Consider the following 25308-nt stretch of genomic DNA (forward strand, 5'->3'; position numbering starts at 1 on the left):
CAGTCTTTTATGTGGTTTCTGCACTCTTTAGAATCCCCCCTTTAGAGCAATTTTAACTCGACATTCTGACCAGCTGTTTTTCTTTCTCAACATTTAAATCTACAAAGCAAAGAGTAAATATGGGCTTGGTCATGTCTTTCCTCTCAGTTCAACAAAACCAATTCTGGCCACTTCATCTTGTTTTCCCCATCAATGATTCCCTTCTCAGATTCCAACACTAGCTACAGAAAGCATCCTCTTCTGATCCCTTTCCCATTCCTTTCTATAAAACAAATTTAATTATTGCACATGATCCAAATAGAGGCTAAGCTCCTAATATAAACTACATTTAGAAAAATATATAAGCCTAGGGCTGGCACATGGCTCACTTGGGAGAGTGTGGTGCTGATAACACCAAGGCCTAGGGTCTGGATCCCTATACAGGGGATCTCACTTGGGAAGCGTCAAGGGTTGAGATCCCCTTATCAGTCCTCTTTAAAAAAAAAAAAAGAAAGAAAGAAAGAAAGAAAAATATATAAGGCTGATAACATTTGTCAACATTGAAGGCTTTTATTTCCTTTTTTTTTTTTTTTTGGCAGCTGGCCAGTACAGGGATCTGAATAATTGACCTTGGTGTTATAACACCACACTCTCACCAACTGAGCTAACCAGCCAGCCAGAAGGTTTTTCTTCTTAAAAATTATTTGGTGAAAGAAAAGAAAGAAAAAAGGCAAAACTTTTTTTTAAGAAGCAAAATAAAAGCAATTCAAGTTTAAACTGGCTCCTGCACACATAGGACCTTACTAAATTGTCTACCAATCTGAAAAAAAAGTTTGTACAAAAATAATGGCCTCCACTCAAAAAGAGTTTCTCTGATAATACTGCATGCACTAGAGGTCAAAACTGGTAGCCCACAGACCAAGTAGGTCTGTCAGGCATATTCTGTTTGGCCTCCACCATATTGATCAGAACAGCATTCAAACCAATTTGAGTAGGCTGCCAGTATTTTTTTTTTTTTAATTCAGAACAGAGTGCACAAAAATCTGCATTTCTGATTCTCTTGAAAAACCACATCTGGAATTACCGGGCCCACATTTCCTCACATTTCCTCACGGCAACAGCTGGCTGGCACTAGGCAGCAGCCACCTTCCTTTATATGGGACAAGCACCAGCCCTTCCCCTCCAGACAACTCTACCAGCTTACTTCTGTCATTTGCAATTGTAATTGCCCATCCCCTGCAAGGCCCCAGGGTTTCTGACCTCTGACACACACCCCCCAGCTCCATGACAAGTACCTTTTTGACCATAGTCGTCTCAGATGAATCAAGTTTTGCTCTTTTGGTATCAGGTCCATCTTCTACTCCTTGGCTAACTTTGGCGACTTTGGTTTTCTCCCTAGAGGGTGTGAATCATGCCATCAGAATAAAAAGAACATCACCCGCTCACAGAATAGGATGGTGGTCAGAAGCAAAAGCTTTGGAGTCAGACAGACTTGGGTTCAAATCCCAGTTCTGTTACTGACTACCTGATGAGTCAGTTATCCACTCTGTGGGAATACCAATCCCTGACAGGATTACAGTAAGAAGAGAAATAATACAAAATTGCTCAGCACACTGTCCAGCACATAAAAGCTCTCAATAAATGAAAGCAATTATTCTGTAAACATTCTACTTGAATCATGAAATAAATAGCCAAACTTAATTTCTCCCTCTGCTGTGGGCAACTCATGTTAAAATAATCTGGCCTGCTTTTCACAACTATGACTTCCTTATCTATTTATAATGTGCCCAAAGAACCAGATTTTCCTAAAGCCATGAAACACTAGAGTTAGGAAATATATGAAACATGTTATTCCCCCATCTTGATTTTACAGGCAAGAAATTGCAGACCAGAGAAATTTCAGTGACTTGCCTGAGAGGTTGAATAGAAGACAGCAGTTTTAAGTCTCTTGGTAGGAAGCTCCACCCCACCCTACAGGGCCTTCTCTCACTAGCAACTTGCAGGGTGGAGGGGGTCAGAAACTGCAGCCAAAAACCCAATTTAGGGCTGGCTGATTAGCTCAGTTGCTTAAAGCGTGGTGCCCATAACACCAAGAGTTAGGGTTTGATCCCTGTACCAGTCAGCCACCACAAAAAAGCAAACAAAAAAACAAAACCCACCTCATACAGTTTTATAATACAGTATTATCTGCTGTCTTTCATCTAGAAACTACAAGTTCAAAACACTGCAGGTCCCATCATGTGAGAATTACCAAGGTCTGCAGCCTCAAATGTTCAAAATGAGAGAATAAGGTCTGTTTGTTCCACCAGAGCAGCCTCTGGACCTTGGTTGGAGCTTTTCCAAGGTAGACTCTGATTGAATGTCCCTCCAGAGTTACCCATCTAACTACTGTGTACTCGTCTTACCATCTTTCAACCTGAAGAAACACAAGCCCAAGTTTGAGAACAAATGTTTACAATCCAAGCAAGCCTTCTCTGTGAAGAAAATGTGGCTTTAACACCTGAAGTCCAGACTGATCAAATACCCATGGGGTACACTCTGATTCCCTAGAACTCTGCTTGCTTTAGGCTTTAGGTTAGACCATCATGTTGGAGGGTAGGGCATATCTCTTATAATTCTGAACCCAAAATCTATTGTATTCAGTAACTTATTAATGACTTGGTTTCAGAATGTTCCGTGTATTACAGTAAAATACTTTCCTTAGATGTTTCATTTCCTACCAGTAAATAAAGCTAAATTTTGAAAATGTTATGTTCTCCCCTCCTCTCCCAACACTTACTCTACAAACTCATGTTCTCCAAGATTAGCAAATGTGTATCCATGGTAGCCAAAAACATCTCCTGTAAAGAACTTGATGCTATTTTTGTGACAGATCTGGTCAACTTTAACTATGACATCCCTGGAGCAGCAAGTCAGACACACCTGCAGAAAGAAAGAAATTGTCTGGGTATAAGTTCTGCAAACTGTGAATCACTGCCCTGATGTCTAAATAAATCTTAATGAACAAATCTCTCCGGGCATGTTTAAAGCCAGTTTCAAACTGGTACAACAGGTTCTTTGGGTCCTATGGTTAGAAGACAAAAGAAAAGTTGCAGGTTTCAGTGTGTAGAAAATGTAAATTATGAGATCTTCACTTTCTGCAACCAAAACAAAATGTGTTTCACCAGAAAGTAAAAGCAATCCATGAACTTATATAAACCACAATTCACAGTTTGCATGAAAAAGGCGTAATAACTTAGCAAGTTATTTCTAAACTATTAAATCCATTAAAATCCAAATAAGTGATATATAGTTAGAAGCAAAACCAGTTTTTTAAATTGACCCAAAGGTCATGTTTGAATACCAGGGCTTTTTTTCCCCCTCTCTTTTTTTGATTGATATGTAAAGATAAAGAAGATAAACAAGTCCTGTTGAGATTATTTTTCCACAGATTGCAGTGTGAAACTTTATCTGAATTTAAGGACAAAAGAAAAGGTTATAGACCAAGTGACCTTCATTCAGACTTAGACAATGAATTGGTGGATTCACTCAGTGGAATTATCAATGTGCTCGGGGGCCTCTAGGTTGTGTTCCAGTAAGTTGAGGTGTTGGACACAGCTAAATTCTACTGTACAAAATACCATCTTTTCGGGAGAACCTTTGTGATCATTGTCAAAAGACAAGTTCCAAACTGCACATGCTTTCTCCTCAACAAAAGGACATTTTCATTTGATAGCTCGCTCCTCTTTGCTGTTGTCTAGCAGCCTGCATACTGAAATAACACTCACAGAGAAATGTTTTCCTTTGGTGTTTCAAAGGATGCAGCCACCCAAGGAAAAATCACATCTAAAAGGTAAGAAAGCCACAGGTGAACATGCAACCAATTGATCAAATGGAATCCTATAGAGTCAAAAGTGACTGCAAAACCTGCAAGGACCAGCCAACATGGCCCAAGAGGCAGTCATCCTTGCCCCATGCCCAGGAATTATACAATCAACTGACCCCATGCTTCAGTTTTCATAAACCTTCTCTCTAATTCTACAAGTTCAAGGGACATGTAGAATAAACCAAATGTGGTTACCATGGATAAGGAAATGAAGAGAAGACTTAAGTCCAAATGGAAAGTGTCTCAATACCTGGAGTTACAAAATAGAGGGAACTGGAAAAAAAAGAAAAAAAGACAAATACGCAGATGATTCACCATTCCAAGCCCATATCTGAACAGATGCACATATGAAATACAATAGCGTGAAAAACAAACTACCCAAGAGAAATTCTAACCTCTCATGTAGTAGACCTTTCACTTAAAAAACAAGCAGCTCACGTGTGACTATTTCATTGTTATCCAAGACTTGTTAAATTTCAGGGTATAAAGGACTACCTCTGAAAGGTCACAGACACTGATGCATAATTCAATGTATCTTTTCACCTCTACATAGACTTGGCAATGAAACCAAATGAAGTTGGATATGCCTCATTTGGCTTATGATTTTGTCTAGTTATCCACGGCAACATGGTCAAAATGACTGTTCAAAAAAGACACACACATATAAACCAAGATCAGGTGCACTCTTTCATAAGACGAAGCACAAGCTGTAATTTGATATTTCTAACAGAAAAATGCTTCTGTCACAGAAATTAATCACTAACTTGCTAAATTTTTGAGAGAAAACATTTGCAATAAAATGTATCAAACCTATGTGCAAAGATTCTGGATAGAAGACAAAACACCAATGATGAAACCTGGTCTAAGGGAACATATGCCCAGAGAAGAAGCCATGAGACAGCAAATCACAAACAGCCTCAGCAGATCCAACAGACTGGACCTATCTTGCAACACATGCGTACAATATACTAAGCCTAAAGAGCAGAACATCTTATAAATTTACTTGGAAAAAAGTTCAGAGTTTGAGACTCAAATGCTCTAGTATATCTTGTATATATATAACTTTAATTTGCTTTAAGTGCTTTAATTTGCTTAATTCCCACAGCAGATTTTACACACTTTAAGAAACTTACAGCATCAAACTGAGTGAAAAATGACTCAGCTTTCTTCTCTATATCCTCAGTGTCCACCTTTACATCCACCATTGGATTGAGATTCTGGGCTCGCTCCAAAGAGGCTTCGGCTCTATTTCGGCCAACGGACCCAGTACGAATCAGGAACTGAGCTCCGGGATCTTCTGGAGATACCTAGGAATAATTTTTTTTTTTTAATTCTTTAATTTTTTTTGGAAAACAAACCTCAAAGACAATGAATCTTTCTATTTTAAAGGATAACTAAAATATCTACCATCTAATTGTATTATCATTCCTACAGCAATTTGACTAATACAGAATCCCTACTCGCTTTCCTTCTGAATCTCTAAAATAGAATGTTTAACTTTTTTTTACTGGTCATTAATGGTTAACGAGCACCCCCTTGTGTTTATAAAGAAAATTCACCCTAAACAGAAAAGTCCATGCTTTCTTCTTCCACTAAGATTTGTAACTAACAAAATGACTGACTACCAGTGGTAAGAATTGACTAAACACCTACCATGTGCACAACCCTAAGCATCAGGGAAATAGTACGTTAAGTAGTTTAAAGAATCTAGTCTTTGTCTACAAGTGGCTTAAAATCAGACCAGTGCAAAAAATCAGACACAATTAAGCATGCTTGAAATGAACTCTTTTAATTGAACTCAGAAAGGAGGAGATGAGTGGGGGCTAGAGAGAAGTAATGACTTTACCCATAAGGTTGGATGTTAGATGAGCAGAGCCTCAAAGACAGATTCCATACTGCTCACAAAGCATTTCCTTGCACAAAACATCTAATTTAACCATTAGTCTCTCTGCAAATGACCTCACCATCTTCACCAAAACTAGGTTCAATAGAAGTAATCTCCCCTCATCTCTTCCTACCATCTATCCACAGTACTTCCTCATTATCTCTCCTCCAAGAAAATGAGCTGGCCCTTCTCCCATTCCAGGCCAACCCTCCGGTGTATCCTTGACTCATCCCGTCCTGCTTCTACTTCATCAGGATCTCATTATATACTGAGAGGATGCACATCACAGTGATTAAGAGCAAGGGCTCTGGAATAATTCAGTCTAGATTAAAATCTTTGATTCAAATCCAGTTCAATGATTTACTGTGTGACTTTGAACAAGTATTTGGGAATCACATGTAAAAAGAGGATGTTAACAAAAACACACATGGACTAATCACTCTATCAATGTTAGTTATTATTACTATCAGTCCAACCAAAAAATTAAAAAATTAAAAAATTAAAAATAAATGGAAAAAAAAGAAAAAGAAAAACTAATATTACTATCAGTCCACAGATCACACCTTCCTTGCGATGCTCTCCTTCTCTCTTGCAAGATATTTCAGTCTCTTTATGGGCCCTCTTAGGTGTGATCCCGCCTCCCACAACTTTGGGTCTCACAGTCTAAAAACAAAACTTATTGTTATATTCCATTTCTACCATGTCTTTTGAGTACCTTTGTCCCATTGCTAATGTCCCCTGCCTAAAACAAAGCCCCGCAGCTTGATAAACTCTTCCTTGTTTTCAGCTCAGGTTGGAACTTCAGGAAATCTTTCATATCTCCCTACCACAACCTGAGTCAGGAAGCCTGCTATGATTTCTGAAAAAAAGCTTGAGAATGTGAACCAAACTTTGAACATCTTTATAGCCCCAGCACCTAGAAGACTTCAGGGTACTTGGCAGGTGCTCTCAGATTCTTGTTGAATATAAACTAACCAAAAAGCTCTAAGGAGCAGGCATTAACATTCTCATTTTATTTATTTTTTCAGCTGGCTGGTATGGGGATCCGAACCCGTGATCCTGGGGTTATAAGGCTGTACTCTAACCAGCTGAGCTAATTGGCCAGCCTAACCTTCTCATTTTAGAGATGAGCAAACTGATCTGTGTTAGGTTAAGTCCCTTGTCCAGCTTGAGGAGCTGGGACTGCTTGATTCCAAACCTTTGCACTATGCAGCACTGCCTCCCCCTAGGGTGTTCTTAGTCAGGGAAAGAGCACAAGCAAATTGCAAAGGGGAGAAAAAACATACTGTGTTCAGAAATTTAAATTTATCTGACGAGAGCTGAGTTGGGTAAGTTGACTGGGACCGGATTATATGAAGCCAGTGGTTTTCAGCCCTCCTTGACTGTTAAGATTTACCTGGAGAACTTCCCTCCCCCGCCCCAAGACTAGTCACGTGCAGTAGTGAGAAGGGGGAAAGAGTAGAATAAGGAATTCAATTCACAGGATAGCTGGTTAGCTCAGTTGGTTACAGCGCAGTGTCATAACACAAAGGTCAAGCATTCGGATCCCCATACCAGCCAGCTGCTGGGAGAGAAAAAAAAAGAAAAAAAAAAAGGAGTTTGATTCTGTAACTGACTGTGAACAATCAATTGAGAGAACTCACTGCCTTCAGACCAGTCAAGAACTTTTATTTTTATTATTTTTACTTTTATTTATTTTTTTAATTTTTAAAAGATGACCGGTAGGGGGATCTTAACCCTTGGCTTGGTGTTGTCAGCACCACGCTCAGCCAGTGAGCTAACCGGCCATCCCTATATGGGATCCGAACCCGTGGCCTTGGTGTTATCAGCACCGCACTCTCCTGAGTGAGTCATGGGCCGGCCCTAAGAACTTTTATTTTTAAATAACTTGGGCCGGCCCGTGGCTCACTCGGGAGAGTGTGGTGCTGATAACACCAAGGCCCCGGGTTCGGATCCCATATAGGGATGGCCGGTTGCTCACTGGCTGAGCGTGGTGCTGACAACACCAAGTCAAGGGTTAAGATCCCCTTACCGGTCATCTTTTGTAAAAAAAAAAATAATAACTTCCCAGATATTCTAAAGTGCAGCTGGGGCTGAGAACCACCATGTTAGGCAGGTGGAAGGCAGCATCAGTCCTCCAAGTGAAGAGGTAAGGGATGACAATCAGCTTGTTCACTCCCAACATTGAGCAGCATTCATCACAGTACTGATGTAATGCCAGAACCACATTATACACCTCTCGTTATGATCATCCCCCCATTCTTGGACTCCTGTAACCAGATGAGAAAGTCACCATCCCCATGTGGTTTCGTTTTTCCATACCAAAGGTTTCCATGGTTAGACATCATTCTTCCTTAGGTTTCTGCTCTTACCCTCTCTACACTGCAAACAAGTTCTCCATCTAGATGGGGTGTTCCTGCCTATAGAGGGCACTGTGGCTGGAGAGATGTCAAATCAGCCAGTGCTAAGACCATTAATAACCTGGCAGCTTGCTTACAGAAATTTTTTTTCTCAGGTTTTTAAAATCAATTCAAAAACCAATTTGTGGCTGTGATATTAAGTGAGCCAATCCATGTTTCTCTTCATAATGCAGGAGAATTTTTTAAAAAATAACAATCCCAGGTATTATTTTTCTCCTGAACACTCTAACAAGGTGAGCTTTTAAAAATTTCATTAAGGGCCGAGCCTGTGGCGCACTCGGGAGAGTGCGGCGCTGGGAGCGCGGCAACGCTCCCGCCACGGGTTCGGATCCTATATAGGACTGGCCGGTGCACTCACTGGCTGAGTGCCGGTCATGAAAAAGACAAAAAAAAAAAAAAAAAAAAAAAATTTCATTAAAATTTACTTTTGTCAGGGCCGGCCTATGGCTCACTCAGGATAGTGTGGTGCTGATAACACCAAGGCTATGGGTTCGGATCCCTACATAGGGATGGCCGGTTGCTCACTTCGGAGAGCGTGGTGCTGACAACACCAAGTCAAGGGTTGAGATCCCCTTACCGGTCATCTTTAAAAAAAAAAAAAATTTACTTTTGTCCAGAGCCTACATTTCTACTGGTTGGTTTTTTGGCAGCTGGCCAGTGCAGGGAACCAAACCCTTGACCTTGTTACAAGACCACGCTGTAATCAACTGAGCTAACTGGCCAGCATAAAGCCTATATTTCACAAGGTGTGCTAGTTACTTAGCGTGAGATAGGATCCCTGTTCATTGCCTAAAAGGAAAGAATATAATCTGACAACACAATCTTTGAAGTATTTTTCCAAAAAAACCACGATTTCTGGAATTTGCTTTAAAACATTGTCCAAAAAAAAAAAAAAAATAGCAGAAAAGATTTTTTAAAAATCAACAGAATATTGGGCCAGCCCATGGCTCACTCGGGAGAGTGTGGTGCTGAGAACACCAAGGCCCCGGGTTCGGATCCTATATAGGGATGGTCAGTTGGCTCACTGGTTGAGCGTGGTGTTAACAACACCAAGCCAAGGGTTAAGATCCCCTCACCGGTAATCTTAAAAAAAAAAAAAACAGAATATCAATATCTGTAGAAGCCAGGTAAATGGGCCTCAAGTATTATTCTCTCTCCTTTTGTATATACAAGAGCACTTCAAAAAGTTCATGGAGGAGCTGGCAGGTTAGCTCAGTTGGCTAGAGCATGGTGCTGATAACACCAAGGTCCAGGGTTTGATCACTGCACCAGCCAGCTGTTAAATAAAAAGAAAAAAAAGTGTGTGAAATTTTTTATACGAGATGACTTAAATGTCATTGAGGCATGGAAATACAGAGAAAAGAGCACTTACTTTCACCTTGAAGAAAAGACGGGTCAGAGAAAGCTACATTGGACTTGGGCACTACCATTATATTATCAATTAAACAGCATTATACAAGTATTATTAATTAGACCAAAAAGAAAAACAAAGATAATAAAAAGGGAAAATGAAGATAAATTATTATTAATTATTGGGTGCTTGTTATGTGCAGGCACTATGCTAAGGAGTCCACATGCATTCTCTCTGATCCAGTGTTTTTCAAAGTAATGTCTATGAACCATCTACATCAAGATACTTTTAAAATGTACATACAAGGGTAGTTCAAAAAGTTCATGGAAAAACAGAATTGAAAGATAATACAAAATCTTTCCATTTACTTCTTGAAGTACCCTCATATTCCTGAACCTCATCTCAGACTGTCTAAATCAGAATCATTGGGAATGAAGGCTATACCATAACAAAGCTTCCAGGCAACTCTGCATTTTCAATTATTCAGGTAATTTTTAGGTACAAATTGGAAAACTACTTCTCTGCTCACAAGCACTCTCCCAGGGAGATGTTATTAACTCCACTTTACAGACAAGGAAGCTCAATGAGGTGATGAATATACACCTGTCATCCAGCTAGGATGTGGTGGAGCTGGAATTTAAACCCAGCACTAGCACCTTCGGTCTCCAAAGTTCCATTAACGCTAACCCTTTCACAGCCCTGAATGTTCAAGTAGGCACTCACAAAATCTGCAAGTGTTCGTACTGAAGAGGGGAGACAGAGCAGGGCAGTAATAAGGTGACAACATCGCACCTGTTCATGATCCAGCATGGTCAGTCCTTTCACTCCTGCCAGGATGAGATTCTTGGCAATTTCAGCCCCAAGTCCTTTCATGCCGACAAGAAGCACCCGGGAGGCCCGCAGCCTGTAAGGCAGACATTGTTACCCTGATGATACAGAAGAGTAGAGCTTGCAGAATCAAATAAAAACAAAATAACAGGGAAATAATTGTGGTTTTCACTAAATGTACTGAAGCACATGGCCTCAAATCTAGGAGACAGGTTTCAATCCATCCTACACAGAGCAATTAATTCAACAAATATTTACTGAGTACCTACTATCCCAGGCATCCCTCAAAGGTGTAAAATACAGCAATGAATAAGACAGACATAGTCCCTGCCTCCCAGAGAAGAAGACAGATAAATAAATAGAAAGTTATATATGTCATCAGAAAGTGATGAAAATCAAGAATGATAGACTCAAGGATGATGAAGGATGCTGTTTTAGACAGAGCGATCATAAGAGCCTTTCTGAGGAGGTGCTGTATGAGCAAAAATCAAAATCAAATAAAGGACAAACATGCAGATATTTGGGAGCAGAGCATTCTAGGTAGAGAAAACAAGAAGTACAAAAGCCCTGAAACAGAGAAGTGCTTTACATCTTCAGTGACAGGAAGGACAGAGAGGTTGAAGAGCAGTGAGCAAAGGGAAGAATGGTAGGAAACAAGGTTGTAGACAGAACCAGGGGCCACACCATGAAGGCTCTTACAGGCAATGGAAGAATTTTGGATTTTATTCTAAGCATGAGGGAAAGCCACTGGAGTGGGGGGAGGCAGTCACAGCTAAGATGAGAGAGGATGGTGGTGGCTGCAAACTAGTATGATAGCAGAAGAGGTGGTGAGAAGGTGTACTACTTAAGCTACATGGCAGCATGAAAAGAAGATGAATACAAGAATTGTTTAGCTCTTTCTAAGCTGTAAACTAACAGATAAGGCTAACAAAGGAGTCAGAGGTTGGGCTATCTATCCCAAGATTTAACTCTGAGGTCAAATGGAAGGCAGGATAGGTCCTCAATATCTTATCTGAAATGACTTGAACCAGAAGTGTTTCAGAATCAAAATTTTTCAGATTTGAAAAAGGGAATATAGACCTTACATCACATACTATGAAACAGCCCCATCAGAACTGTAGGCACCATCCTGTAATCAAACTCATTAATATTTCTGCAGCAAATATATGATTATTCATACCGTAAACAATTAGTAATAGGGCCGGCCTATGGGACACTCGGGAGAGTGTGGTGCTGATAACACCAAGGCTAAGGGTTCAGATCCCTAATGCAGGGATGGCCGGTTAGCTCACTTGGGAGAGCGTGGTGCTGACACCACCAAGTCAAGGGTTAAGACCCGCTGACTGGTCATCTTAAAAAAAAAAAAAAAAAAAAAACTCAGGCAATCTTAAATTCAAGTATTTGGAACCCATCCCAGACTGGGGAAAAAAAAAATAATAATAATAATTAGTAAGAACTAAGAAAAATCTCTCATAAATTCAAGTTCTGCCGGCCCATGAGTAAGTACCAGTGTTAAGGGAAAACATGCAGAAACTCTTTTCCAAAAATGATTCTAATAATTATGGGCACAGGCAGTGAATGCAGTGGTGTTTACAACTAATTGATCACAACCAATTACAGATTTCTTTGTTCCTTCTCCACTCCCACTGCTTCACTTGACTCACCTTACCTGCAGTGATACAAGGAGAGGCACTAGCGGAGACCAAAAAAAAAGAGGTCCTCTCTCTCCACAAAGCACATTCCAGAGTAATAGAAGCATCTGACTTAGATAGAATACTAGAGGAGGACTTGATCACACCTATCTCAGTACTGGACAGATTATCTAGGCAACTAATCAACAAAGCAACACTTAATCTGTCAGATAGAGAGAACAAATCTAAGGTTATTAGAGGAGGTAGCGGGAGGGGGAAGGGGAAGGGGAGAGATTGGTTAAGGGGCATAAAGAATAAGTATGATTTGTAACAATTAATATGCTAATAAAAAATAAAAAAATTATGGGCATGGCACTTGTATGAATTTAATTAGACTAGCAATCTTTAATAAAAATGGTGGCTGATAAAATAGGGTCCTCCATTGATTCTTGATGCTGGCAGATTTTAGATTTTCTTCGATGATTCTATCAAAGGGCAAAATCTGGGAGGAGGGATATTTACAATACTGTGCCCACAGGTGGATTTTTGCTCCTATAGCACCTTCTCCATTATCACTTTTTTTTTTTTTTTTTTGGTGGCTGGTGGATAAGGGGGATCTGAACCCTTGACCGTGGTGTTATCAGCACCATGCTCTAACTAAGTGAGCTACATTATTGCTTTTTTCTATGGGACCTTCCACTGCCAACCACGGGCTAGCAGACATGAGTGTTTCAAGTGACAATTCCACTTTACTAGAAGGAGGTAGTTGAGAAGAGGGCTTACAACACACAAAGAAGGTAAATAACATGCTAGCAATAATGAGCATGTCTTATCACAGACTTATACTATACCAGTGAGTGGGAGAAGGAAGAAAAGCGACAGGACTTTCCAGAGGACCTCCATTCCCTTGCAAATCAGCACATATACAATAAGCAATGTTTACAAAGAGAATTCATATCAAACCTTTGACATCAGAAAGGTTGGGCACCCTTGCATTTAGTACCATCATGTCCCTGCTGTCAGTGGTAAGCTACCAGTCCTCCCTTCACCTGGCCCTGGCACTGCCACACCTGGAGTACCAGCTTCTGAGTTCCCTTTCAGTTTGCCCTTTCAGTCTTTAGTTGCTCAAGTACTTCATGGATAGCAAGCATGGCCCAGCTCTCCTCTGGGCATCTGTAACTTTAAACATTACCAATGGCTTCCTAATCTCCATACCCATAAACCTTTTCTCAGGCTTTGTTCTCCTCTGTGTTCCTTCAACAATGGGCACTGCCAATCACTAAGACCCTCTGAGCATTGAAGGTTTGGGTTTGAATTCTGACTCTGCTGCTTCTTAACTGGGTGACCTGGAAAGTTTCACAATCTCTTTAAACTTCAGTTTATTCATATGTAAGACAGGGAATACTACTTCTGAGTTCGTGTCACTTAATCCCCTTGACCTGGTAAAATGTGTGTGCAAAAGCAACCAGCATAAAACCTGGCATATAACAGATGCTCAATAAATGTTACTTGAACACACTGAATTGCTCCTCAATCCCTAATGCCTTAATTATAAAAGGATAAAAGGGCTCATTAATAAGTTTGAATCTGACTAAAAAAAAAAAGAAAAATCTCACAGGAAATAAAAACCTAAGGCTGGCATTAATGCCATTCGGCATTGGCTCTATGCTACCTTACCAGCCTCATCTCCCACTATTACCAGATTACTTTCTCCCAAACATGCCTTCAATTTTTAACCTTCAATTTTTTTTTTTTAAAGATGATTGGTAAAGGGATCTTAACCCTTGACTTGGTGTTGTCAGCACCATGCTGTCCCAAATGTAACCGGCCATCCCTACATAGGGATCCGAACCGGTGGCCTTGCTGTTATCAGCACCACAATCTCCCAAGTGAGCCACAGGCCAGCCCTTACCTTTAAATTTTAAATCACAACTAACCCTAACCCATACCCCTGAAACGCACCATCTCTTCCTCCTTGTGCCTACTTAAGCCTTTCTCCAGGCTTCAAAACCCAATTCAAATGCCATTTCCTCAAAAAGTCCTTTACTATCATGGCAAACTTAAGTAAATACTCCCTCTCCCGAACTCTTCCAGCAATTGCCACATATAAATGTATGACAACAAGTCTCAATAGCCATGTGACCTCTCTACAACCTACATTCCTATATAGCTCTACAGACTTTGACTGCTCTGGAGCTTTATTTGACTGCCATCAACACTAAATGTCATGTTTATATTTTTAATTATTATTATTTTTTTTAAGATGATCCTTAGGGGATCTTAACCCTTGGCCTTGGTGTTATCAGCACCACACTCTCCCAAGTGAGCCACGGGCTGGCCCTATGTTTTTAATTCTTAACCATGCTAGGGGCCCTGAGACTACAGCTTATTTATGGCTCAATTACACGAAAAGTGCTTAAAACAGTACCTGGCATATAGTCACCACTGAATGAATATCAGCTATTATTATTCATACTCTCTGATGTAGCAAATCTCTTTGTAGGAATCATTCCTACAGAAATACTAAAGTGGGCACAAAAATTATGCATAAATGTATTTACCACAGCATTGTCCCTCCACTTCCCTCCATTTCCCTAGCCACCACCCTAGTCTGAGCCATCATTACTCACCTACGAAACAACAATATCTTTATACCTGGTATCCCTGCTTCCATTCCTGCTTCCTACAATCCACTGTCCCTATCTCAGAGAGATCTTTTACAATGTAAACCAGATCCATATCACTCACCTATTCAAAATCTTTTAATGCTTCCCTATGCAAGCTCCTTACTGGGAACTCAACTCAAAAGCCCTGCATACCTTCCCATGTACCCTCCCATCTTGTCTCATCCACTCTCTCCCTCGTTAACTTGCCTACAGCCATGCCAGCCTTCCTTGTTCTTAGAAAACACCAAGCTTGGGCTGGCCGGCTGGCTCACTTGGTTACAGGTGGTGCTGATAACACCAAGGTCAAGAGCCAAAACAAAAACAAAAGAAAAACACCAAGCTTGCTTCTGCCTTAAGACCTTAGCATTAGTGGTTCCTGCTGCTTCTTCCCCCAGCTTTTCAAATGACCCATTCTTTAGGTCTCAGCTTAATTGTTACCTCCTTACAGAAGTCCACACTGGCCACCTAATCTAACATATATCCACACCCTTCTCTACCTGGAATTATGCTACTTGTTTATGTTTACTGCCCACTCCTCCATTAGAATGTAAGCTCCAGAAACCAATGTATTCCAAGCACTATGACTGTCCTTGGCACTTTGGACAGACTGTTACTCAAATAGCTGTTGAACAGACACATCAAAAGAAAGCCAAGTGTCCATCAGCAGAATAATTACATAAATCTGGTACATAATAAAATAATAGCTAACATTTATTGAACTCTAACTATGTGCCAAGCTCTGTTCTAAGCTCTGTACATGTATTATTTCATTTAATCCTTATGATAATCTTATGAGCTGGTACTCTGTTATCCCTATTTCACAGGTGAGAAAACAGGCACAAAGAGATTAACTAGCTTTCCAAAGATTACACAGCTAGAAAGTGGACAATAATTGGCTAGAAGATAAGGGCAAGGATACAGTGGAGTGATCAACACATCAGGCTCTGATATCACACTGCCCTGGAACACACATAATGTGGAAAACTAGGCAGCCATTAAAAAGGATAAGATATCACAGCAATTAACATTTGTTAAACAGTTACTACATGCCAAGTACTGTTCTAAGCAATTTATACGTCTTAAGTCCACAAGATAGGTACTATTATAATTCCTATTTTACAGATAAGGAAACTGAGGGTGGTAGACAGAATAATGCCTTTCCTCAAATGTCCACATCCTAACCCCTGAAACCTGTAAATACTACCTTACATAGCAAAAGGGACTCTGTAGATGTGATTAAGCTGAGGATCTTGAGATGTGGAGATTATTTTGGATTATCTGGCTGGGTCCAATGTAATCACAAGGGTCTCTGTGAGGGAGGCTAAGGGTTAGAGTCAGAGAAGGAGATGTGATCACAGAAGCAGAAGTCAGAGAGAGAGAGAGACTGAAATATGCTGTGCTGGGGCCGGCCCGTGGCTCACTTGGGAGAGTGCGGTGCTGATAACACCAAGGCCCTGGGTTCGGATCCCATATACGGATGGCCAGTTCGCTCACTGGCTGAGCGTGGTACTGACAACACCAAGTCAAGGGTTAAGATCCCCTTACCGGTCATCTTTTAAAAAAAAAAAAAAGAAAAGAAAAGAAATATGCTGTGCTGCTGGCTTTGGAGGAGGAAGGGGCCACAAGCCAGTAATGCAGGTAGCCTCCAGATAATAGAAAAGTCAAGAAAACAAATTCTCCCAATAAATAAAATTGGATTTTATTCAGAGTATAACAGGAAATTGGAAGGATTTAAGCAGAGTACTGTGATCTGATTTACTTTTTTTTTTTTTTTTAAGTTAGTTTGGCTGCTGTATGGAGGATAGACTATAAAGAGTTAAGGGTAAAATAGGGGAGACCAGTGAGGAGATTGTTGAGGTGATCTGAGAGGGATGATGGGGGTAGCATGAACTAAGAAATGAAGAAATGTGAGGGCCAGCCCGTGGCTCACTCGGGAGAGTGTGGTGCTGATAACACCAAGGCCACGGGTTCGGATCCCATATAGGGATGGCCGGTTAGCTCACTGGCTGAGCATGGTGCTGACAACACCAAGTCAAGGGTTAAGATCCCCTTACCGGTCATCTTTAAAAAAAAAAAAAGAAAAAAAAAGAAATGAAGAAATGTGGGTGAGATAAGGTTTGAAGCAGAACCAGTAGGACTTGCCAATAGACTGGATGTGAGCATAAGGGATAAAAATTAATAAAGAACTCTTAGGTGTATTGTCTGTGCAACCAGATAAATGGTGAGGCCATCTACTAGAATGAGCAAGACTGAAGGAGGAACAGATTTGCCTAAGCAGAGCAGAGATGGGGCACAGAATCTTTAGTTCTATTTTGTTTTCTGATATGATATTTAAGTAAATACAATGAATTTGTAGTTGGATGGAACAGAATTATACAGTGAAACGTACAGTGAAATTGTAAAGTGAAATGCACACTGTTAAGTGAAAAGTATTTCTAAAAGGAAAAAATTGGTCACATATGCCAAATGCTGAGAGGTCAGGTAAAATGAAGATACTAGATTTAGATGAAAGTTGTTACTGACCTTCAAAAGATGGTTACAGGGCCGAGCCCGTGGCACACTCGGGAGAGTGCAGCGCTGGGAGCACAAGCGACGCTCCCGCTGCGGGTTCGGATCCTATATAGGAATGGCCGGTGCACTCACTGGTTGAGTGCCGCAAAAAAAAAAAAAAAAGATGGTTACAGTGAAAAGAGAGAAAAAAAAAAGATGGTTTCAGTGGAGTAAACATGAGACCTTAAATGAAATGGGCTGAAAGTAGATGGAGGTGAGCAAGCAAATACAGTATTTGCATGTTGGAACAGAGAAACAAGACCATAGGTACATAGGGAAATGGGGTCATGAAAAGGTCCCTTGTTTTGTTTTTCCTTTTTTTTGGTGGCGGGCGAGTGCAGGGATCTGAATCCTTAACATTTGTTGCTTTTACTTTTTAAGGCAGTTTGAAAACCATTACAAGTATATATGAGGGGGGTTCAAAAAGTTCATGGAAAAATTCATATTATCTTTTAACTCCATTTTTCCACAAGCTTTATGAAGTACGCTCATATTTCTAGAAAATGTTATTTAACAAAATTAAGACTCACATGGATCTATCTTGTTCCCAGAGGTTTTTAGATGCTCCTAAATTTTATCACAATACGAAGGATTCAAATCCTTGATAATCCTAATTATTTTATCATTTAAAAAAAAAAAAATACAGAGTATCTTAAGAGTTAGAAGGGAACCCAGAGCATTTAGTCCAATCTCCTCATTTTGCTGATGCAGAAAATGGGGTATAGAGAGAACAAAGAATTTGTCCTACTTTTTAAAACTGTACCTTACCACATTTTACCTCAACAACTAATAACAACCCTCTTAATGAAGAGGTTCAGTAATACTTTCCGTCAAAAGTTTGATTAATAAAAGTAAAAACACGAGGGCCGACCCCGTGGCTCACTCGGGAGAGTGCGGCGCTAGCTGCGCTCCCGCCGCAGGTTCGGGTTTGGATTCAGATCCTATATAGGGATGGCCGATGCGCTCACTGGCTGAGCGCGGTGCGGCCGGTCACACACACAAAAATAAAATAAAAGTAAAAATATGGTATTAAGCACCAGAACACATTGTACCATGTCAACCCCTTCTCACTAAGCTTCAGTACACACTCCTTCCCTTCCAGGAAAGGTCACCATTCCTGGCTTCTTCACCTGGATACAAGGGGCTCCCTGACATTCCTCTGCCAGACCTAGGCCTCGCCTGCTTAAAAGTAGCCAACAGTGTTACCACCATCACCTCCTCTCCAGTGTTCACTCTGCCACTGCGCCACTGTGCCACTGTGCAACCTTGGGAATGACAGTGGTACCCAACTTTCAGGGTTGTTATGAAAATTAAACAAATTAATGTTTGCAAAGTACTTAGAGCAGTGCCTGGCACATAATAAATGCTATATGAGAAAAATAAATTGTCAGCACTTCTTCTTAAGACCCCAACACTTAAACTACCCCTACTAGGAGTCTCAGTTCAAAGAGAATTTGCTAATCACTGAACGATACTTTAGAGATAAATTGTATTTCAGCTTCTACTGCCTTGCAAATTAGTACAGGTTGAGTATACCTTATCTGAAACGTTTGGGACCAGAAGTGTTTTTAGATCTCCGATTTTTCTGGATTTTGGAATACGGTATTTGCAGAATACACACCAAAAATCCAAGACACTCACATGAGCATTTCCTTTGAGCATCATGTCAGACTCAAAAAGTTTTGGATTTTGGACCATTTCAGATTTTCAGACTAGGGATACTCAACCTGTAAACTATCCTTTTTTTTTTTTTAAAGATGACCGGTAAGGGGATCTTAACCCTTGACTTGGTGTTGTCAGCACCACGCTCAGCCAGTGAGCAAACCGGCCATCCCTATATGGGATCCGAACCCAGGGCCTTGGTGTTATCAGCACCGCACTCTCCCGAGTGAGCCACGGGCCGGCCCAAACTATCCTTATAACAAACTGAGCAAGTATGTATTATCACCTCATTTACTGATGAGGAAATCTGAGACAAAAAGTTTAAATGGCTTGCCCAAGGTCACACAGCTGATCTAACATCAGAGGCCATAAGGTTTCACAACCTCGATCTAGTATTAAGAAACTTAAAGAAACAGAGAAATATTTTTAGGTAATAAAACGGAAATTTGGCTTTCTCTGAAAAGGACAGTTTTCTAAATTTTTATAACTCCCTCCCGCCCGTACTCACTGGTAAGGCGATCCGAACGCTCCACCTTGGTGCTATCAGTATGACGCTTTTACCAAGTGAGGTAGCCAGCCAGCCCTAAATTTTTAAACTTGTTCTCAAAACCTTTTGGGGACGTAAGCAGTTCAATTACTCTTCCACTGACTCCTGCTTTACATTTGCTTATTTTTCTCAATCTATTTTCTATGTAGCTTCCCTTCTTCTGTTGCTAGTGATTTATACTTGTTAAATAATTGTAGCTGTAATTTCCTGATGCTTTCTGTTTGTAGACACCATTCATGCATTATCTCATTTACTTCTCAACAATCTCATAAGGTAGATTCTATTCTCCCCACTTGATAAATGAAAAATTGAAGCACAGAGAAGTTAAGAAACGTATCCAAGATTAAATAAGTTCTGGATCTGAAATTCAAGCTATACTATCAACCACTACAATAAATTGATCATTATATAAAACAACCAGGATTGGCCTCTAGTACACAGCACATGCTCAATCACATTTACAACGAATATATGGCCTATGGTACCAACTGAATTTCTTTTGAACAGCAGCAGTGTTGGATGATGAATATTTTTGAATATAGGGAAGCTTTTGCAGTCTCTTTTTTTGTAAAATCAAAATTTCAGAGTTGAAAGAATCCTTAAGGATTTAGTCACACTCACCCCTCCTTTCTGCCAATGAGGAACCAAAGGCCAAGAAACTGACTAGCCCGAGAGAGCTAATTAGAAGAGCTAAGAACTGAACCCAGGTTTTTTGATTTCTCAGGTCTTTGCACTGTACTATCTCACTCAATCAACAAATATCTGAATGTTTACACACTTGCAAGCACTGGAAATTTACTACAGAGCAGTCAAAACTCACATCTTTATTTAAAAAGTGTTTGCCCTCATGATGGTTATGATCTACTTCCCTCTTTCCACTCACCCTCCCTTCCTCACTCTTAGATATGAGATAAATTACTATTGAATGCAAGAAGAAAAATTAGACATGCCTTGCTGTGACAAGCAGTGCAAAAACTGCTGGAGAACACACTCTGAGAATATATGTAGCTGCCAGTGTGTCCCTACTACAGAAAATGAGCTGTAATGGAAATAGCAGTGAACCTGAAGTTAGAGACTTAAGACTGAGTCCTAGGGCCGGCCCGTGGCTCACTTGGGAGAGTGTGGTGCTGATAACACCAAGTCAAGGGTTAAGATCCACTTATCAGGCATCTTTAAAAAAAAAAAAAAAAAAGACTGAGTCCTAGTTCATCTTCCATTTCTTTGGTGTACAACCTTGGGAAAGTTGGCTACCTTCGTTGAAACTCATCCACAAATGGGCTATGCACTATAGCAAGACATGCAAACACATTCTTATAGGGATCAGGCAAATACATCATCAAGTGAAGCTGAACTGATGGAGCTGATGACAAACTGGAGAATGCATGCCCTGTGTAAAAGAGGCAACCTTTACTTAGGTCCAACTAATGTGGAGTTTCTGACCTTTCTATTTTTCAAGAGAAGCCAGAAATCTCCAGATTGGGGAAGGGGAGGTCCCAACGTCTTATTATAAAAATTTTCAAATACACAGAAAAGTTGAAAGAATTAACATTCCACCCTGTTGACTTTATCCACATACCTAAATAGATACAGCGTGACACTTAACACCCTTAGCTTGCATTTCTTTTTTTTAAATTTATTTATTTTTAATTTTATTTTATTTTGTCAATATACAATGTGGTTGATTATTGTGGCCAATTACCTAAACCTCCCTCTCTCCTCCCTCTCCCCCCTCCCTCCCAACAATGTCCTTTCTGTTTGCTTGTCGTATCAATTTCAAGGAATTGTAATTGTTGTGTCTCTCCCCCTACCCGGTTTTTTTTGTGTATTTATTTATAGCTCCCACGAATAAGTGAGAACATGTGATATTTTTCTTTCTGTGCCTGACTTGTTTCACTTAATATAATTCTCTCTAGGTCCATCCATGTTGTTGCAAATGGCAGTATTTCATTATTTTTTATAGCTGAGTAGTATTCCATTGTGTAGATATACGACATTTTCCGTATCCACTCATCTGATGATGGACATTTGGGCTGGTTCCAACTCTTAGCTATTGTAAAGAGTGCTGCGATGAACACTGGGGAACAGGTATGCCTTCGACTTGATGATTTCCAGAACCAGCATGCATTTCTAAAAACACGACATACTCCTTCATAACCATACCATTATTACATCTAGAAAATAATTCCCAAATATCATCTAACAGAACTGAATATTCAGGGCCGAGCCTGTGGCGCACTCGGGAGAGTGCGGCGCTGGGAGCACGGCGACACTCCTGCCCGCGGGTTCGGATCCTATATAGGAATGGCCGGTACACTCACTGGCTGAGTGCCGGTCACAAAAAAGACAAAAAAAAAAAAAAAAAAAAAAGAACTGAATATTCAAATTTCCCCTATTACCTAAAAAATGTTGGTTTGTTTTATAAAAGTTCCCTTTTTGAACCAGGATACAGTCAAAAGCTTCACACATTGCATCTGGCTATGTCTCCTCACTCTCTTCTAATCTACGACAGTCTCTTCATTTGTTTTTTCCGTGACATTGACTTTTGGAAGAGAACCAGGGCAGTTGTCTTGTAAAATGTCTCACATTCTATACATTTTATCAGTCTGCCAATTCTCAGGCCTTCCATTTCACAAAGGAACCCCAACCCCCAGAGTTCTCCTATCCTAACTAGAGCCTCCTTAGAGGCAGGTCAATTCGCTTTGTGGGTCTCTTTCTTGTCTATACAGGGAAGGACATCACTGCCCTTCCTACTCCAGAGAGCTGTTATGAGACTCAGTTGGAAATGGATATACGGCTAGCCGGTTAGCTCAGGTAGTCAGAGCATAGCCTTGTAACACCAAGGTCAAGGGTTAGGATCGCCAGCCACCAAAAAAAAAAAGAAAAAAAAAATCAAAGAAAATGGACACACAAGAACACTTAAATAAACTCTGTAAGACTGTCTACAAATATAGAGATTACAAATTATAGATAACCCCTACCCTCCCAACCCGGTCCTGAGATAAATCATTCCTACCCCTCTGAAAGTTTCCTCACGACATTCCAGTTTAATCCTTACCAACTTTGCTCCCACTCCTCAAAAAAACTACCTGCTCCCCCAACCCCTTGGATTAACCCTTCCAGTATACTTAGGATCCCCTCCCCAACCCTTTGGGACTTCCTAAGACCCCAAGCTTTCAAAGTTATCTTCAACTCACCTAAATCCTCTTTACATCCCTTCCAGAAAATAGCAGTTCCTTAACTCAATCAAGCCCACCTATGTCTTCAGGCAGATTCTCACCAATTAATTCCCTATCTTATATTTCAGGTGCCTTCAACCCTCAGACCAACGATGTTAATGCTTCATGATGACATTCCCCCCACTCCGAATTGCAGAAGATCCCACACACATGAAAAGAGTCTGAGGTACCACCCATTCCACCCCTCCACATCCACCTTCTCTCACCAAAAACTTCTGAAAAGCTCCCACCCCCTCAGACTAAATTCTCCTGACCTGTCTGCCTCCCCAACACCTTAGACTAATTAATTCTATACTCTCTGTACTCTCACATCACATAACACTTCCATTTCTGCCCACTTTAACCTATGCTCCACACAGCAAGGGGGATCCTTTTACAGCACAAATCAAATCATGTTATTACCATGCTGAATACACTCCAATAGGTTTCCCAGCACACTTAGAATAAAAACTACTCCTCGACTCCTTTGGTTCCAGCCATCCTATTTCTCTAATTTGCCAAGCATGCTTGGGCCTCCGGGATTTTGCATCTACTGTTCTCCATGCTAGGAAGGTTATTCCAAATGGCTGCATGGCTCTTTCCCTTCAAACAGGCCTGAGGCTCAATGTCACCTCTTCAGAGCCCTCCCCTGGACACCCTATTAAATTAGCTCTCCCACCTCACCATTCTTTATTGAACAATCAATATTTTTGCTCTCTTTTTCTCCCTAGAACTTGCATTACCTGACATTATTTCTTTATGTTTTTCTCCCCCACTAGAATGTAACTCCATGTGGGCAAAGACCTGTTTAGTTCACTAATAAAGGCTCAGTGCCTAGAATAATGCCTGTGGCAGGTGCTCAATAAATTTTGGTTTAAATTGATCACCTCTTTCAGAGACTTCATCCCCTCGAGTAACTTAACTACTCCTCAATACCCAATCTACTCCACAAAGCCCAACCTACGTCTCCTGTCCGCTCTGGACACAACCCCCATACCTAGATAAAAGCAACCTCTGTAGGAACCTCCAGACACACACACCCTCCACCCATTCTGAGACACTCAAGACTCCCACTTGATATAACTTGCTCCCAAACTCCTCAAAACCCACATTCATTCAAACTGGCCCGCCCCTGGGGAGTCACAAGAATGTAAACTCACATCTGTTAGGTTCGCCAGTCTCCCGAGTTCAGCACAGAACAGGTTCCCACTACCTATGAATGAGTGAACCTCGCCCCTGCTTCGCCCTTTCCGTGCATTCCCGGCCCCTCTTATCTCCTAAACCCCCAACCGTGACCTAAAACCCACCATCGCCACTTTCGGTCGCCCGATTACCCGAGTTTGAATCCTCCTGCTCCCTCAGGACTCCCCCAACAGCCCCCTTCGATGGCCTCCAATCCTCGCAATGGCCCTCCCACCACGCTGGGACGTCCCCACTTCCCATACCTTCCATAAACATCCCCAAACAACCCCTCCAGTCCTCTCAGAAACGCTACCATCCTCGAGCACACAATTCCTGCCTCCTCTCTTCAAATCAGACCTTCCCCTTCCCTCAGGGCCGCAAACACCTCAGACCAGACGGGCCCTCCAGACGCTAGGCGCCTCAAGCCGCACTGGCCCTGACCGTTTCTGGGCCTCCAATCCCCACAGGCGGATCTGCCGGTCATACTGCGCCGCCTCCTCCTCGCTGATGCCGCCGCCAGCCTCCTCCTTCTCCACCATGGCGCGGGTTCTCGCAGCCTCCGCTCGGGTTCCACTCACGCCAACCACCCGCCGGTCCCGCGCGCCTCCAACCGCCGCCAGCCGCGCGCTCCGGCCGCGTCTACGTGTGCGCCTGCGCCAGGGGCCGCGCCTGCGCAGCACTTCCTCCCAGCCAGAGACCACGTGGACTCTAGAAGCCTCAAAGGTTGGCCAGGGACTGTCAGTCAAGTAAGGGAGGCTCTTACCAATCTTGGCCGAAAAAATGGCGCAGCTTAAGTCCCCACCGGGATGCCCACGTGATCATTTATGAGGATATTTAATTCTGCAAATGTTTATGGGGCGCCTACTGAGATCCCTGGCATTGGAGATGTTGTGAAATTGAGTGGTGAATAAAATAGACAAAGCCTTGCCCTCCTGGAGTTTACTGTTCTATGGAGAAAAACCCAAAGAAAAATAAATATAAATCAGATGATGATAAATGCTTTGGAAAAATAAAGCAGGATATGGTGCTACAGAGTGATGGGGTGCTCAGGGAAGCCTTCTCAGAGACAGTGGCGTTGAACAGAGATCTGAGGGCACCAAGGGAACAAGCCATGTGAATAACTGGGAGATGGAGCAGGGGGGAGCAGGGGACAGTAGGTGCAAAGCACCTGAAATGTGTCCTTACCAAAATTCCAAAGGTCCGTTTGCTTGCCTCTCTATAGCCAATAATTCAGAGAGAACTGTTGGTGTAAGGAAAGATAGCCTTTAATCAGGAAGCCAGCAGTCTTGGGAAATGGTGGATTTATGTCTCAAAGACCATCTCCACTTTTCCCAGACTTGCCAAAGGGTTTTATAGGGACAGGTGGTAGGGGAGTTGATTCATGGTAACCATCCTCCATGAAGTCAAGTCATGGATTCAGTTCCGGTTAACCTCAAAAAGATCTAGTTAGTAAGCTAGTAAAGAATGGCCACCTGGGTTAATAATTTCTTCTATAATTATTCTGTGTACACTATGAGCAAAAGTCAT

At 41.4% G+C, this 25308-nt stretch overlaps 1 protein-coding gene across 1 annotated transcript in view; it reads right to left on the reverse strand.

Moving 5' to 3' along the window:
* The window catches only part of SAE1 (SUMO1 activating enzyme subunit 1), a 70203-nt gene extending 45780 nt beyond the window's left edge, over positions 1 to 24423 (reverse strand). The window contains exons 1-5 of the mRNA XM_063111084.1: positions 24223 to 24423; positions 10293 to 10404; positions 4978 to 5151; positions 2759 to 2901; positions 1275 to 1374 (exon numbers count right to left, since the gene is read on the reverse strand). Of these exons, the coding sequence (XP_062967154.1) occupies positions 1275 to 1374; positions 2759 to 2901; positions 4978 to 5151; positions 10293 to 10404; positions 24223 to 24320 (627 nt within the window). The 5' untranslated portion in view covers positions 24321 to 24423. The remainder of the gene's footprint in view (positions 1 to 1274; positions 1375 to 2758; positions 2902 to 4977; positions 5152 to 10292; positions 10405 to 24222) is intronic.
* Between the last annotated feature and the right edge of the window lie 885 nt (positions 24424 to 25308).

The sequence above is a fragment of the Cynocephalus volans genome, chromosome 10, assembly GCF_027409185.1.
Source record: "Cynocephalus volans isolate mCynVol1 chromosome 10, mCynVol1.pri, whole genome shotgun sequence".
Taxonomy (NCBI): Eukaryota; Metazoa; Chordata; class Mammalia; order Dermoptera; family Cynocephalidae; genus Cynocephalus; species Cynocephalus volans.